This window comes from Mytilus edulis, chromosome 2 (assembly GCF_963676685.1).
Source record: "Mytilus edulis chromosome 2, xbMytEdul2.2, whole genome shotgun sequence".
NCBI classification, from domain to species: domain Eukaryota; kingdom Metazoa; phylum Mollusca; class Bivalvia; order Mytilida; family Mytilidae; genus Mytilus; species Mytilus edulis.
In genome coordinates, this window is record NC_092345.1 from 15,138,894 (window position 1) to 15,156,410 (window position 17,517).

The 17,517-nt window shown below is 33.7% G+C and overlaps 1 protein-coding gene across 1 annotated transcript; it reads left to right on the forward strand.

Moving 5' to 3' along the window:
* Positions 1-4,151: 4,151 nt before the first annotated feature.
* On the forward strand, positions 4,152-17,517 carry LOC139511564 (galactosylgalactosylxylosylprotein 3-beta-glucuronosyltransferase 2-like). Its single transcript, XM_071298402.1, has 5 exons — positions 4,152-4,389; positions 9,625-10,091; positions 10,497-10,583; positions 12,888-13,100; positions 17,266-17,517. The coding sequence occupies exons 1-5, from the start codon at positions 4,251-4,253 to the stop codon at positions 17,341-17,343; spliced, it is 984 nt and encodes a 327-aa protein (XP_071154503.1). The 5' UTR covers positions 4,152-4,250; the 3' UTR covers positions 17,344-17,517.

The following is a 17,517-nucleotide window of genomic DNA, read 5'->3' on the forward strand; positions in this document are numbered from 1 at the left end:
CGAACGGACGCCTAACGAATAACTTTTTTTCAATCCGTTCATGTCCGTTAGACGTCCGTTCTTATCCGTTAGACGTCCGTCCATATCTGTTGCATGTCCGTTAAGCGTACGTTTTATCCGTCGACGTCCGTTCTGTCCGGTGGAAAATTTGAGCATGTTCAAAACTTTGAACGGACGTCCAACGGATAAAATGTCCGTTGAACGTCCGTTAGGCGTCCGTTTTGTACGGTACTCGTCCGTTTCGTTTCCGTTTTGTATCCGTTACGTGTCCGTTATACATCCGTTGGAGGTCTGGAAGATAAATTCACCAACGGACTTCTACCGGACGTTTAACGGATAAAACGGATGTTGAACGGATGAGAAACGGACTTCTACCGGACGTATAACGGATGATGAACGGATCTGAAACGGATAAATGCCAATTGAAAATTTCGCGTCAGAAATGCCAAATATTGGTATGTCAGATTTCTTAATCGATCTTTGAGTATAGGCACGTCAACACAATCAAACAGTTTTTATTCAGGCCAGACACTGCCCTTTGGCGGAATTTTGAAGAACAAACCAAAACCAGTTACACAGAAACATTTTGAATATTTATGCGATTTACATGTATTATTATTGTCGCCTTTGATTTTTCCGTATATCTTGTTCGTCCGTTTTATCCGGTACGCTTCCGTTATGAGTCCGTTTTATGCGGTACTCGTCCGTGGGATGTACGTTCGACATCCGTTCTGTCCGGTACGTGTCCGTTTCTCGTACGTTACATATCCGGTGTGAGTCCGTTATGCTTCCGTTACACGTCCGTTTTATTCGATTAGTACATCAACGGACTCCCAACGGATAACAATTTTGTCAACGGACAACTTTTATTTTCATCCGTTAGGCGTCCGTTCGTGCTATCCGGTAAGGTGTGACCGAGGCTTTACTATTTGTATTTGTTGTTTTCAATTCGTCAATATCGAAAATTAGAGTAGTTTTAAAGAATGTTCGCTACTTTTCTTAATCAATTTTAGTCAGATACTCAAATCCTCCTATTTTACCCTGTAGTGCCAATCCGAATCTAGTCTGCTAACCCTTGATTTTCTTTTCATTATTTTATAATATGTATAGTTAAATAAGCCATTTTAAAAATCTTTAAAAAATCCTTGGGTCATCGTTTCTGTCGCAGAAAAGTCGATATAGGGTTAGTGATCCGGCGGCAGCGTTAGCTAACTTATTAAAAGCTTCATATTTCAGAATAAAGAAAACCTGTTTTTTTTTAATTTTGTATAGATGCCTTTTACATGTAACGAAAAGTCTGTCTGTCTGTCATATGCCCATTGTCCTTGATCTCATTTTAATGGTTCAGTGATTACATGAAAAAAGTTAAAATTTTAAGTATCCTTAATTTCTCTCTTAATATGAGTAGTAGGATAACTATGTTTGATATATGGGTACCTTGCGAGGTCCTCATGTCCGTCATACAGTTTTCACATGACCTCGACCTTATTTCATGGATCAGTGAGCAAGGTTAAGTTTTCGTTGTCAAATCCCTTTCTCAGATACTATAAGCAATAGGTCTACTATATTTAGTGTATGGAATGCTTGTAAGGTGTGCATGTCAAACTGGAAGGTGTCATCTAAACCTTGACCTCATTTATATGGTTCAGTGGTTATATTTAAGTTTTTGTGTTTGGTCTGTTTTTCTAATACTGTATGCAATAAGTCTACTATATTTGGTGTATGGAAATATTGTAATGTGTACATGTCTAACTGGCAGGTGTCATCTGACCTTGACCTCATTTTCATGTTCCAGTGGTTATAGTTAAGTTTTTATATATGGTTGAATTGATTGATTTGGTTTGTGTTTAACACCACTTTCATGGTTGTCAGCTTTTAGTGGTAAAGGAAGCCGAAGTGTCGGAAAACTCCCGACCTTTGGTACGAAACTAACTATACTAGTCAATTCGACTGCTTATAACTCTCCTCAACCGAGGACATGACTGGAACGCTAACAGCCCCCTCTAAGGCATTCACTGCCCCCCTCCCCATATGAAAATTCTGGATCCGCAACTGACTTTTTTACCTCAAATATAAGTCGGTTTATAATATTAGCACTGAAATAGTAGTTATTTTAAATATTTAATATTATCGCTATTTTACAAAATTTTCTTTTGATCTTGCTGACTGATAATTTCCTTTCTCAGCGGAGTCGAGTGATATGAAAACGGAGTCGAGTGAAATGAAAATTATCCCTAGAAACTAAGGGGAACACGTGTCATTGTCAAGGCAATTAACAACGTCTTCTTAGGTAACTTAATAGCGATAAACAGATTATCTCAACTCGATTGCTTTTCTCACTTTCGCCGTACAAGCTCAAGCGAGAAAATCAATCTCGTTGAGATGATCAACGATAATTTATTTTAATAACGTGAATATTTATTATTTTATTATTTTACTGGACGATAAGATACGACGTTATGATCAAACAATGAATAGGACGTAGCTAAACTTATATTGATCTGCACTCACATGTTGCCGAGCGTAGCGAGGCGGAAAAAAATGTTGGACCCTTTTTTGCAGAAAAAGAATCTCTTTTCGAAAAGATTGTTAATTTTGAAATGAAGTATGCACAGTTGAGTGTTATATATCAAATCAAAGACCTTAAACTGACTAAAAAATCTAAAACTTTGCAATGCTCGACAATTTATTATGCTTCAGAGAAAGAAAGACCTAGAGAACTGGATCATCTCATGACATATATCAAGGGGGGAATCTACAAATGTTCATTTGTTGATAAAGTAGGCGGTTCTTGATAATCAAGATGTTGTTATGAAAAATTTTGCCGATATCCTGCATGTTGACCCAATTCCTAAAACTGGTATCGAAGTGTTTGCAAAATTGAGATAACCAATAATATTGAGCGATGGCTCATTTATTTTCCTACTTTATATAGTCTTTGGTGGACTATTTTGTATAATCACTCATATAACTGGCATAATAAGTAAAATTCTTACATTGAAGCGACAAAATGGTGGTCCAATTTCAATCACCGACACCCTGCGTGATGACGTAGATCCCCCCCCCCCCCTTGTATATGTTAACATACGAAAACAAAGCCATTCAATAATTTTGTGATATATGAAGGTGACGTTCGTATACATGCAAGACCGTATGTAAGACTGAAGTTAACAACCGAGGTCATTTAGGCGAGTAAAATTTTCCTTTGCCTAGCATTGATGAAACTTCTTTAGTGTCAATGTCAAAATCAGAATGAACGTGCAGCAGTGCAAGTAAAGAAAGTCTTTCTTGTCCTATTGTCGATACCAGATACGTTTTTTTTTCGCGTTTAGAGCGCTAAAAGAGCGTTCAGCAGTAGCGGTTGAGGGGGCAGGGTGAAAAGTATTTGCAGAATATAGAATATATTTGGGTAAAGTTCTTTCGGCGTCATCTCAAATGTGGCACAGAGTTAATATGCCAGTCTGGTTTCCTAGATTGATAAATATCCCATCTCGCAACCCACCTTTTAATTTCGAGAAGAAACTGATCTTCTGGTTGAAGATCGGATCGTAGGTGTGAAATATGCAAATTTGATGGTCCCTATTCAAACTTTTCAGATTGTTTGGAAGAAGTATCTGGACAAGAAAACATTCTTTCGAATTCACAAGACGTCTGAAAATAGTATATACCGAGTACGCACAACAAAACTGAACTGATAGAAAACACGGAAACCTTTCTGACAAATTGAAACACCTATGTATTTATTATAGTAAAAGTTAATCGCACTCTTTTTATTTTTTAATTATGATTTGTTTGGGTCCATTTCCCTTGTGCACGCAAGTGCGTCGTTGTGTCAATGGTAGCTAAGGTTGATTGGTTTTATTTAAATAACATGTTTACTTAGGTACAAAAATACATGTGGAAACAAAAATCATCTGAACCGTGTAATGAGGGTGCGGATGGGGGTTTACGGACTTTGATAGAAAAAAAACTATTAAGAAGAGAGAAAAATAGCCCTTTTAAAATTAAATTCATATGTTGAGAAAATGGGGAGCCAAAATATAAAGAATAATGAGCAGACAATATAACGAAGAGAAAAATAGCCAAACAAATAAAAGAATACAAAAATGAAAGACCTCCCATTCAGACCCTTTGTTATTTAACCATTTAAACACAGTAGAAGTCAAGAACATTTTAAACGCCGAAATTGAAAGTTTCTGTAGTCTGAGATATTATCTGGATTTATTGGATATACACTTTGGCAAAAAAACATGAAGATAGAAACACATTTAAAGAACGAAATTGGAAGATTGTGTGTAAAGGATGGTACTAAATTTAACGTGCTTTGCATACTGATTTTATCTACAGTACTGGTGGTATTGTTATATATGGACTCTCAAAAAGGAATAGGTATAAATATGCATATTATAGGGAAGCTTATTTTACACACATGATCTAATTATAATATAGCTCATATGTAGTATAACAAAATCAGAAATCTATAGTTTCATTAGATTGCATTTTGCATTAGTTATTACAAATTCATATGAACAGTTTTCTTGAAATTGTAATGGTAAGTAAATTATTAGCATTGAACAAATGTATGGAAAGCCGCAGTGAACCCCCGATTATTTATATTTTTCCCATTAGAAATGCATTAAAAATATAATTCCGCGCACTTTAAATTCATTTCCGAAGATTTTTATCAATCCCGCCCGCAGATTATTATCATTCCCGCCCGCAAATTATTGTTATTCCAAACCGCAGATTCATATTTCCCAATTCTTTTTGCGGCGGCCGCAGATTCATTGTTTTTTTTCCACAAAGCCGACAGATTACTATTACACAAAACCCGCCTTTTTACACTAGGCCGAAAGATTATTTCAACACAAAATCCGATTTTTTAAAATCGGGTGGGAATCCTCTAAACCAAAAAGCAAGGCCGAAAGATTATTACTAGCCAATCAAAAATAATCGGGCAGGAATCCTCTAAACAAAAAGCTTGATGCAGTCCGACAATTTAGAAAGATTTCATCAAATTTCAACAAAAAATCTTCGGTCGGGAAGCCTCTAACCAAAAGAATAAACACCTGCTATGAAGCGGCTTTTGATGCTGTACATTATTTCTCTTAATACTGAAAGCTACATTGCAATAATATATACCTGAGAGTGACCAGTGGCTGAGAGGTGGTAATTAAGGTCGCTCTGCAATGTCTGCCACGACTCATACGAGATTGATAGCCATGGTCTGTATCATACTGCACTTTTAGTTTGACTTTAGCATTAAATAATGTAAATCAGCAAAAGGCCGCTTTATTGCGTACTTAGAGATTATCGTTGATCATCTCAACGAGATTGATTTTCTCGCTGGAGCCGGGACGGCGAAAGCGAGAAAGGCAATCGAGTTGAGATGACCAATGATAATCTATTTATCGCTATTTTACCTTCATTTGAATGACGAAGTTGTCAATTTCATGTCAATTTCGTTAGAAACGCCACGTGCCTGGGGCCGGTAACAAGAAGCAGTCTTATGTCAAGGGCGTCTTAAGATTTAAGAATGTAACAAGACCCAAACTCAGACCTATTTAAGAATGATTGACAGCCCTTAATGTTTTGAAAAGTGCATGATTTAAGAACGATTCTTACGCCTACCTTAAAGCGATCTTATTAATTCCGGTAACACAAAATCATTCTTAAATTTTGGTCAGTTATTAGGTGTTCTTAAAACAAACTTAGCAACTTAGGGGTGTACCAAGAACAATTCGCAATAGCTGCACTAGCTATTTTTTGTAAGAGTGGTCCCGACTACTCTAAATTGTACATTCACTTGTTAATAATAGAAAAAGTTGCTTTAAAAAGTTAATACGTGAACCTTAGAACATTTTTATTCTAATTATTAATTCATCTGAATAGGAAATTATATATCAGTGTTTTCTTGGCCATGTGTGTGGAGGATGGTAGTTTCTGTTTATTGTAAATCATTACAACTTTGGCTTGTTGAGAGAAGTGTTAAATATAAAGCAAGGAGAAATTTGTGACCTTTTTCAATTTTAAACCAAGAGTTCCAAATGATGAAGTTTAAATCACCACTTCTTAAATTTTACGGAAGCCATCATGAGTTGGTTGACCAATATGGAATATCCGTTATACAGATGATATCGGATATGTTCATTATGTCGTAACTACAGTCCCATTCCTTTTTCACGAATGTGACCTAACGAATTGGACTATTTACCGGCTTTGTAACATAATGAGCAACACGATGGGCGCCACACGTGAAGCAGGATCTGCTTACCCTTCCGGATCATCTGAAATCATCCCCGGCCAGGGTTGGTGTTCTCGAAAGTATCGTAAGATTCGTCCTAAGTCATAGATAGGACTAATTTTAGGATGGACTTAAAGTGCTGTACAACTTTATACTTTTTTCACTTTCAATCTTTTATATTTGGGCGTCACTGGTGAGTCTTGTGTGGACGAGGCGCGTTTTTGGCGTATTGAATTCTAAACCTGATGCCTTTTGTTATCTATTAATCATGTGTTTCTTTGTCTAATACGTTCTCCTATTTATTTGTATTGTAGTCCTTTAATATTATGTTGTCATTCCAATGTTATACTTAACATTGCCATTAAAGTGCGAGGTTTGGCATGCCACAAAACCAGGTTCAACCCACCATTTTTATCTTTAACAAGTGAAACTGCGAGCTACTTCTCACTGATGATACCCCCGCCGCAAGTGGATAATATTAATAGTGTAAAAATATGCAAGTGTTCGGTAAACAGGAAGTTGTCGAGTGATAAATCTGAAAACGCATCACACGGTATAGCTGACTTATAAAAATCCTGAAACCAAATTTCAGAAATCCTTGTATTGTAGTTCCTGAGAAAAATGTGACGAAAATTTTTAACTTGGTTATCATGTGTAAAATCATACAAGTGTTCGGTAAACAGGAAGTTGTCGAGTGATGAATCTGAAAACGCATCACACGGTATAGCTGACTTATATAAATCCTGAAACCAAATTTCAGAAATCCTTGTATTGTAGTTCCTGAGAAAAATGTGACGAAAATTTTCAACTTGGCTATCATGTGTAAAATCATACAAGTGTTCGGTAAACAGGAAGTTGTCGAGTGATGAATCTGAAAACGCATCACACGGTATAGCTGACTTATATATATCCTGAAACCAAATTTCAGAAATCCTTGTATTGTAGTTCCTGAGAAAAATGTGACGAAAATTTTCAACTTGGCTATCATGTGTAAAATCAGACAAGTGTTCGGTAAACAGGAAGTTGTCAAGTGATGAATCTGAAAACGCATCACACGGTATGGCTGACATATATAAATGTTGATACCAAATTACAGAAAGGGTGGATGTGTAGTTCCTGAGAAAAATGTGACGAAAGTTTCATTGGACGGACTGACTGACGGACGGACTGATGGACGGACGGACTGATGGACGGACTGACGGACGGACTGACAGACAGAGGTAAAACAGTATACCCCCCCTTTTTTAAAGCGGGGGTATAAAAATGTCCTGTACCAAGTCAGGAAAATGGCCATTGTTATATTATAGTTCGTTTCTGTGTGTGTAACATTTTAACGTTTTGTTTCCGCTGTGTCGTTTGTTTTCTCTTATAATTGTGAATTCACATTACTATAAGACGTGTCACGGTACTTTTCTATTCCAAATTCATGTATTTGGTTTTGATGTTATATTTGTTATTCTCATCGGATTTTGTCTATTGCTTAGTCCGTTTCTGTGTATGTTACATTTTAATGTTGTGTCGTTGTTCTCTTATATTTAATGCGTTTCCCTCAGTTTTAGGTTGTTACCCCAATTTTGTTTTTTGTCCTTAGATTTACGAGTTTTGAACAGCGGTATACTACTGTTGCCTTTATTTAGAATCAACTTAGGACACTCTTAATTTGTGTCTCGAAGCTATCTCAGACGCATCTTATGTTAGGATACCGTCCTAAACATATCCTAAGTACGAAATTTTAAATCGTGTAAGTAACTTTGTTATAAAAAATTTATTAATGACGAAACAAATTAATAAAACTGTTTATGAATTTTATAATTATATGTATAGAATTAATATGCATGATTTCAAATGTAATTATAAAATTATATAAAAAAAAGGATTGTAAATTTAAACTGGAAAATAATTTGTTCTTAAATGGGAATTAAATTTGTAGTGACATCGTATCGTGAAACACGAAGTTCAAAGTTTAAAATCATGCACAATTTCTTTATATACGAGTTAATAACCGATAGTGCGTTTCATTACATGTTTATTTACACGTAAAAAATGAGCAAAAAGTGAATTTCAAACTTTATTAAGTTAGGATGAAGATAGGATGATCTTAAGACACCTAATTAGGTATCCTAAAGTTAGGCGAACAGTGCGATATATCATAAGTTAAGAGAGCTTCGAGAATACGGCTTAGGACAAAGACTTGTCATAAGTTGGTCTTATGACACGTCCTAATCCTAAGATAGCTTCGAGAACACCACCCCAGTTTTTAGCGGGTTTCGTGTTGCTGTTATACACCTTTTTTTGAAATGTTTGCCTATTGTGTCTGTTTTGTTCGCGCATCGTTATCAATATAATGGAATTTGATAAGAATGTCATACAAGTTAGAGGTTCAGCTCTTTAAACCAGGTCTATCCATAATTTTTTTACAGTTTGAAAATGCCTGTAACAAGTCAGGAATATGACAAATGTCGCCAATTTGTTTGATGTGTTTTATCATTTGATTTTGCCATTTGGTTAGGGACTGGACTTTCCGTTTTGAATTTTCCTCGGATTTCAGTATTTTTGTGATTTTATTTTTTGTAAGAAGGAGTTCAAAGAAAAAAAATATTGTTATAGTGAAAAAATATAGGAAGATGTGGTATGAGTGTCAATGAGTCAACTCTCCATCCAAATAACAATTTATAAAAGTAAACCATTAATATAGTTGTGATTTGACCGAAATGAAAGTAGGATAGAAAGATAAGCCTACGTCATTTATACAAGATTTAAATCCTACCTTGGCAAAATCAAATGACAAAACACATCAAAAACGAATGGACAAGAACTGTCATATTCCCCGACTTGGTAGGCATTTTCAAATGTAGAAAATGGTGGATTAAACCTGGTTTTATAGCGCTAAACCTCTCACTTTGTACGACAGTCTAACGAGCCCTTGCACGTGAATTTATTTAAATAATAATTGTTACTTATTTAATTAGCCTTTCAAAAAAAAAAGATAAGATATCATAGAAAAAACTTGTGAAATAGGATCTCCGACAAATTTTCATCGGAAGATCCATCCCCCTTTTAGAGAATTGAATCATTGACTCGTTTGGTGCATTAAAACATTTCGTTGAGTGAATGGCCAATACGATGTGACTATTATACAGCGAATTATATAGCTGACAATAAGGTATGAGATTTCCTCATTGTTGATTGCGTACGGAGGTCGATAATTGCTAACTACATCCATTTTAACTCTGGTGGATATCTGTCTCATTTTGGAATTTGTATCACATCAGCTAATTTTTATATCATTAGTTTTCTTTATTACACATAAAGTAGTTTATGTGTAAACCCAGAACCAACTAAAATTATTTTTATATAATATTCCTTTTTTCCTTATCCAGGTCTGAGGGTAAAACAGCGTATTTACGTAAAGAGTATCTCAAGGCAACTAAAAGGTTTAAAAGAATTACCAGAGACATCAAATCACCCGACCGCAGTCACCAAATCCCGTATAAAACCTAAAGTCATTCCCCTAATCTACACCGTAACGCCAACGTACTATAGACTAACACAAATGGCAGATTTAACACGATTTGCAAACACTCTACGAAATGTTAGACGCCTACATTGGATCGTGGTGGAGGATTGGACTTTTACCAACCACAACGTTCACGATCTTTTACATACTTCTAATATACCCTTTACGTATATAGCACAAGCCACCAGAGAGACATCGAATGCTTCAAAGGGAAATGACCAGAAAAATTCAGCGCTCGAATGGATAAATAAGAATCATCGTTTTGGAGAACCCGCAGTTGTCTATTTTGCAGATGATGATAATACTTACGATCTACGTTTGTTTGAAGAGGTTTGTTATTATGTAAATGATCTGGAGTTGCAAAAACGTCAGGCGCTAATGTTCCGTTAAAAATATCAATCTTGCAAGTAGAATTAATTTATACTATAAGTAAACTGATGTGCTTAGTTACAGATATGGATCCGTCTGTCTTTTCGCTTTCATCTAACTCCGACTGCGACTACACTGTGTTAACCCATGTTGTACTTGAGTTTTAGTTTAAGTGGCCATTTAAATTAAAATTCAATAAATAAAATTAGATAAAAATATTTAATAGTTTACTGAATTCCTCAATGTAAAATTTTAATTTTGTAACAGGAACAAATGAATAGTTGATAAATTAATTTTTGCTCTACAACCAGCGGCAAATATTTCATGTATCTTTATGAATGAAAACGATATTTTATTCTTTTACAGATGAGGTACACTAAAAAACTTTCCATGTGGCCTGTTGGATTCTCTGGGGCAATGAGGTTAGAGAAACCTATCGTCAAAGATGGAAAGGTAATACTCTCATAATCATAGTTTCTGCAAATGGAGGCAGTACATGTAATCGAAAAACTCGAGTTGACATTTTACCTATATTACATTCATATAAATGATATTTAGTTGGTTTACAGTATTTAACTTGCTTTGGTTCATCGAAGTTATGGACATAGTAAAATCACAGATTTATATTTCAAAAAGATTGTTCTCGAACAAACTTTAAGGAAGGAATTCGTCATCATCACAATTGTTGGGTATAATGTATAATAATGTGAACATGGTTCTGTATTGTATGCCAAATTTCCTGTTCCGACATGCATGTTATATATATGCCACTGGACGTACACTTAATATCCCCAAGGGATGTGAATATTTTGCTGGAAAACTATTGAGTATCAATGTTTCAAATTAATTTCGGGATTTATTTTCTTTCTTGGTATTCAATAACAGAAAAAAGAATAAACTGCTTGTCCGCTTTAGGGGTATTCTTGCCAGATAAAAGACTTATAGCTATATAGTTAACGAAACGCTACTAGTCTGCTTTCTCTGGAGCTCATCTTTAATGGCGCTTATACGTCAGGAAACTTACCGTGATGTATACTAGTAAAGATTGTTTCAAGAACAACGATGTAGGGACGAACTATTCTAAATTCGTCAATATTAGTTATACATGACTTAAATATAAGTTTTATTACAACAACTGTATTACTTATTTGGATTAATGACGGCTATCCTGTTCAGCATTGCACAAATATATTCATAGAATTAAAAAAAAAAAAAAATTGTTAAAAAAATCCTCAAACAAAATAATGTATTAGCTTAGATTTATTATATTGTATGTATATCCATTAATGAAATAAACGATAATTGGTATTCTTTTCACAAATAATTCGTGTAAATGATTGTCCAAGGAATTCAATTATGTAAGAATGAAATGTGAAAAAGAAACTTTAAAAAATCATGCATGTTTACTAGTATGTTGTATTTTTTTTTCAATAAAAAACTTTGCGATAGTTTTACAATTGTTAGCATTTAAACACAACCATATTTGAATACATTCAAGTTAAGAAATTCCGGTAAAGTATATCAAACAGATGTGCAGTGGTATATCCTTATCAAATTGGGAAATATTACATTTATTTTTTATTAAAGATTTAAAGTACTATTTTTTACTTCATATTTGAATCTTTACGCTAATTGCCGCAATCAAAAATTGTTTCATTTTAATTTTATACACTTTCGGAATTACGAATCTGATTTTTTTTTTCAATTAATTTACACAATTTAATTATTGAATCTTTATTCTCATCGTTTATTAAATATTAGTGTATTAAATACGGCATACTCTTTCTGTTTATCCTTTCCAAATAAAAACATTCATACCTGTGTACGCTTGAATTCACACCTGTGGCTAAATTGCTCTAAGGGAAACGAATTGACTTCAAACCGAGAAATATACAATGACTTTACAAAATAATAAACACACTGCTCACACATAATAAATTTGCATTGAAATTGTTATCAAAATTTTAACGGTAAATAAGCACAGGCACTTGTTTCTGTCAATGTGGGGTTTACTATCCATACCAGTACAAAAAATTCTATGTTTGAGAGACAAAAAATTAACTGCGGACTAGAATGACTTTACAGACAGCAAACTAACAATGAAGATTTAACACTCATCAGGGCTAACGACCATTTCCATCGTTGTTCTAATGGACGATTTAAAATATTTCCATTGTATATAGTCAATCGTCAGAAAATGATTTTCTCCGGAGGAAAAAAGAAGAATTATTCTTAAACATTCTCAACCCGGGATTAAATGATAAATAATATGTTAATTTTATCGTTACATTTTAAAAGACTTTTGAGATGAATACTGACATTTTTGTGCTTTGTAAAAAATATTACCATAAAAGATTGGATGTGAAATACCTGCACGTATAAGATGTCTGCATGTTCAGTTATATTTTATACGAATGATTTCCTTATACCGATGATGAAATTAAGTAAATGTTTTGACTAGTTTGTGATATCGAAAACCCTAGTGGAATAATTTTTCAGTAATACATAAATTTCTCTCTCAAAAATCCAATACGTTGTTACATACACGAGCGAATCGTACAAGTTGAGACATATAAACACCTTAAGATGGTGACAAGGGAACGTCACCATCTAAAAATGGATAATTAACGATAGGAAATAAAAAATCATCTCTTTTATCATAATTTTTTGAATTTAGCTTCCCGTTAATGATATAGATGTGGTTATTCGGTTACCATTAGCTTAATTTACTTTACGTTTTTTTTTCTGTATGTGTAGGTGACGAACTTCAGCGCGTGGTGGTCAAACCATCGAGTGTTTGCTGTAGACATGGCTGGTTTTGCTATCAATACCAATGTTTTATGGGATTATTATCCAATGAGATTTGAGACTATAGTACCAGCTAAAACGTGTTGTATGGCAGAAACTCATTTTCTAGAACAATGTTGTACAAGGGAAGATATTGAACCAAAGGCAGACAACTGTACAAAGGTTGGTATATATAGGAATCGAGAGAGAAAAATGGCGGGATTTTTTTAACAGTTAATCTCTTATTTGTATATATCGGTAAACGTGAATAAATTATAAAATGCCAATGTATTATTATATTTTTATAAGGGAAATTGAAGGAAGGCAAAGAATGTCCAAATATGTATATTTTCTTTGTATCCATGCATCTGATGAGTTGAACTCGGCTTTTCAATTGATTTTTAAAGTTTGTTCTTATATTGTACTGTTACACCACTGTCCCAGTGTAGAAGAGTTGGCGCCTTCAAGCTTTTTAACCCCACCACATAGTTTATGTGTCTTCCCAAGTCAGGAGCCTGTAATTCAGAGGTTGTCGTTTTATCAGTATATCCTATTTTTTTTCGGTTCATTATTTTGTACCTGTATCAGGCCGTTAGATTTGTCGTTTGAATTGTTTTACACTTGCTATTTCGGGTCCTTTTGTAGCTGGCTATGCGTTATGGGTTTTACTCATTGTTGAGGGTCAAACTTGGGCTTAATTAGAGTATCTAGTATAATTTTGTATTCTATTACCTTGTTCGTCAAGAAATATAGCCACTATGGCCAAAATGGAACATAGGGGTAAAATGCATTTTTGTTTAAAGAAAAGAACATGTAAATAGCATTTTAAAGCCACTCAATAATATATATTGAAAATTAAAAATAATTATTGATGAATGATTTTAGCAAAAAAAAATGGAGATGAGATTCAGCCTCTTGTTTAGTTTTTCAACACTATCAAGCAAATTATTTTTTCAAAATTTAAGACTTTAACAAAGGTTAATGGAAAATCTGCATTAAGAATTTTTTTTTGTCATCTGCTTGACCACAATGTTTTTTTCTCTCGTCAAGTTGAGGATCACAATTTTGTTTTTGGAAACAATTATACAGTCTCAGATACAAATTTGATGAGGTAAAAGATCTACTCACAGATAATATAGTTGACTTACTAATGATTGCCGAATCAAAATTGGACAATACCTTTCAAGACAACCTATTTCAAGTTGAAGGTTATAAATTACAAAGGCGTGACAGAAATCAGTACGAGGGTGGCTTACTTACCCTGATTAAATCAGACTTTCCATCAAGTAGAAAAAAATGTTTCGAATCTGATATACTTGAAAATATTTGCTATGAAATTTATATAAATGATGCCAAATGGCTTATTATGGGAGCATACAAGCCTCCGTCCATGAAAAATGATGACTTTATTGAAAATTTTACAAAATCACTAGATAAATGTTTTGTGTCATATGACAATATTATTATTTTTGGTGACCTAAATTTTGACATGTTGTCTGCTGAAAAATCTCAAACTCTACATGATATATGTGATATTTTCAACTTGTCCCAACTGGTTAAAGGCCCAACATGTTTTAAAAAGGGATGTAATCCATCCCTTGTAGATGTTATTATTACAAATAAAAAGAATTTGTGTTTTAAAACAATAAATAGTCCAAATGGTGTTAGTGACTGTCATAATATTATTTCAACAGTTGTGAAAGGAAATTTACCTGCACAAAAACGCAGGGATGTAACATATAGAAGTTACAAAACTTTTGATATTGATGAATTTACAAATGATTTACAGAAAATAAAGATTTCAGAAAATTGTAATGAAAAAGATTTAAATAGAATATATGATGATTATGAAGAAGATTTTAAAAACATATTAAATAAACATGCAACTGTAAAATCTAGGGGTCAAAGAAATAAACCACTTCCATGTATGAATAAAGAACTGAGAGGGGCCATATATAGAAAACAAATGCTTTATTCACAATATACTAAAAACCGGAGTGACAAAAATTGGGAGAAATTTAGAAAACAAAGAAATTTGGTAACAAAGATAAAGAGAAAATCAATAAAAGTATACTTTTTAGAACGTTGCTCCGGTGGGTCAAAATCTTGCGATTTTTGGAAAACAGTCAAACCATTTTTCTCAAAAAAGGGGAACTGTGGAGAGCAAAAAATTTTATTATGTGAAAATGACAAAATTGTAAATTGTTCAAATGAAGTTTCAAATGTTTTTAATAATTTTTTCTCCACAGTAGCAGACAAAATTGGAGCAGATGTTGTATATGACCCCTCAAATCACCCTAGTATAAAAGAAATTTTGGATAACAGAAAACATAATTCTGATTTTGAATTTAAAAAAGTATCAAATGAAAATGTTGAAAAAATTTTGAATAAAATAAACATAAAGAAGGCTACAGGAGCTGATGGTATTCCAGCAAAAATAGTGAAAAATTGTAAATCTTATATTGCACCACAGCTGACAACTCTTGTAAATTTGTCAATTGAAAATAATTGTTTCCCCGATAAACTTAAAGAAGCCCAAGTGACCCCCCTTCATAAAAAAAGTGACCCATTATTAAAAACAAATTATAGACCAGTTAGTGTCTTACCCATATTTTCTAAAATCTTTGAAAAAATATATGAAATTCAATTAACTGATTATTTTGATAAAATATTTAATCCATTTTTGTGTGCATTTAGACGTGGACATGGATGTCAGACCACACTTCTCAGAGTGTTAGAAGACTGGCGAGAAGCTCTTGATAAAAACCAGTACATTGCAGCAGTATTAATGGATCTTTCTAAGGCTTTTGACTGCCTGCCTCACAATATTATGCTAGATAAATTATCAGCATATGGTTTAACCCCCAATGCAGTTGCTCTTTTAAAGTCCTATTTATCTAATCGAAAACAGCAAATCAAAGTCAACAATGTTCTGAGTGGTTGGGCTGACATCCATAAAGGCGTACCACAGGGTTCGATACTAGGGCCATTGTTGTTTAATATATTTATAAAGGATATTTTTCTTTTTGTTAAAAATGGTAGTTTATATAACTATGCAGATGACAATACTTTATCTTTTTGTACTCCAGATTTCGATTTATTAATTTCAACTTTTGAATCTGATTCAAAAATACTTATTGAGTGGTTCAGGGTAAATAAAATGCAAGCAAATCCTGACAAATTTCAAGTTTTGGCTGTTGGCAAAAAGACCTTTGAAAAGAACCCATCTATACATATTCAAAATTCGAACCTCACATGTGAAAAAACAGTAAAATTATTAGGCATTGAAATAGACTACCAGCTAAATTTTGATGTTCATGTCAGCTCAATCTGTAGGAAGGCATCACAGCAATTAAATGTTTTAAAACGTTTAGGCTCATTTTTGGATAGACTTAGTAAACTTACTATATTTCATACTTTTATTCTTAGTAATTTTAATTTTTGCCCTTTGGCATGGCATTTTTGCACTGAGAAAAATTCCAAAAAACTAGAAAAGGTGCAGGAAAGAGCACTCCGTTTTGTTTATGAGGATTTTACCAGCTCCTACGAGGACCTCTTACTTAAAGCTAAGGTGCCTTCCTTGCAGATCAGACGGATAAGAACAATGGCTCTAGAAACTTTTAAAATTATAAACAACATCGCTCCTGTGTGCTTACAAAATTTGGTAAATGTCAAAAAATCTAAATATTCTTTCAGGTATGTAAATATTCTTGAAATTCCACAGGTAAAGTCAACCCGTTACGGTAAAAAATCGTTCAAATTTGCTGCTGCTACTTTATGGAACAGTCTTCCAAACCATTTCAGGACTGAAAACAGTTTTTCACATTTTAAAAGTCTTGTTCAGTCCTGGAACGGTTTGGAATGTCACTGTTCTGCTTGCAGATAATTCTTAAACTGTTTTATTATTTATGCTGCTTTTGGTTGCTCTGGTCAAGCATGTTTTTACTTCATTCTAAATTTGTTGATTATTTTTATTGCATGCTATGTATGTGAGATTCAACTTTGTATTACAGGTTGTTTTATATGTCAAAATGCACTGTTTTTATGTTATTTATATGTTTTTATATTCGGTCAAAAGCTCCTTAGAGCTTGTGTTGCTTATTTGTACTCATGCCGAATCAAAATAAAGTTTTCTTATCTTATCTTATCTTATCTTATACACATCCCCCCTCTTGAAGTTAAATGATCGTTCCCTTATAATATGTATAACAGATCAACTTGACCAAGACGTTGTTGACAGAAATATAAGTATTCAAAAGACGAACAGTTTAGTTTTATATGTCACTGTTCTAATGTCTTACTTACATTAGCTAACGTACATACAATTTCAGTTCTTTTTCTATTATAGGTCTATGTATGGCATACGAAAACAGTGAAGCCAGGCCTGAGAGTCGGCCAATCAAAAAATGAAGATATATATGTTTAATCAGAGTCTATGAAACCACAAGACTGAAGTATCTGATGGTCTATAGCGGCACATTTGTTGACGTGTTACATATTTGTTTTTCGTTCATTTTTTGTACATTAATTAGGCCGTTAGTTTTCTCGTTTGACTGAATTGTTAAATACATTTGCCATTTCGGGGCCTTTTATAGCTGAC

Coding starts and splice junctions, on each gene's coding strand:
- LOC139511564 (XM_071298402.1), top strand. CDS start 4,251: ATGAAGATAGAAACACATTTAAAGAACGAAATTGGAAGATTGTGTGTA. Junction 4,390..9,624: donor GGACTCTCAAAAAGGAATAG/GTATAAATATGC, acceptor TTCCTTATCCAG/GTCTGAGGGTAAAACAGCGT. Junction 10,092..10,496: donor ATCTACGTTTGTTTGAAGAG/GTTTGTTATTAT, acceptor ATTCTTTTACAG/ATGAGGTACACTAAAAAACT.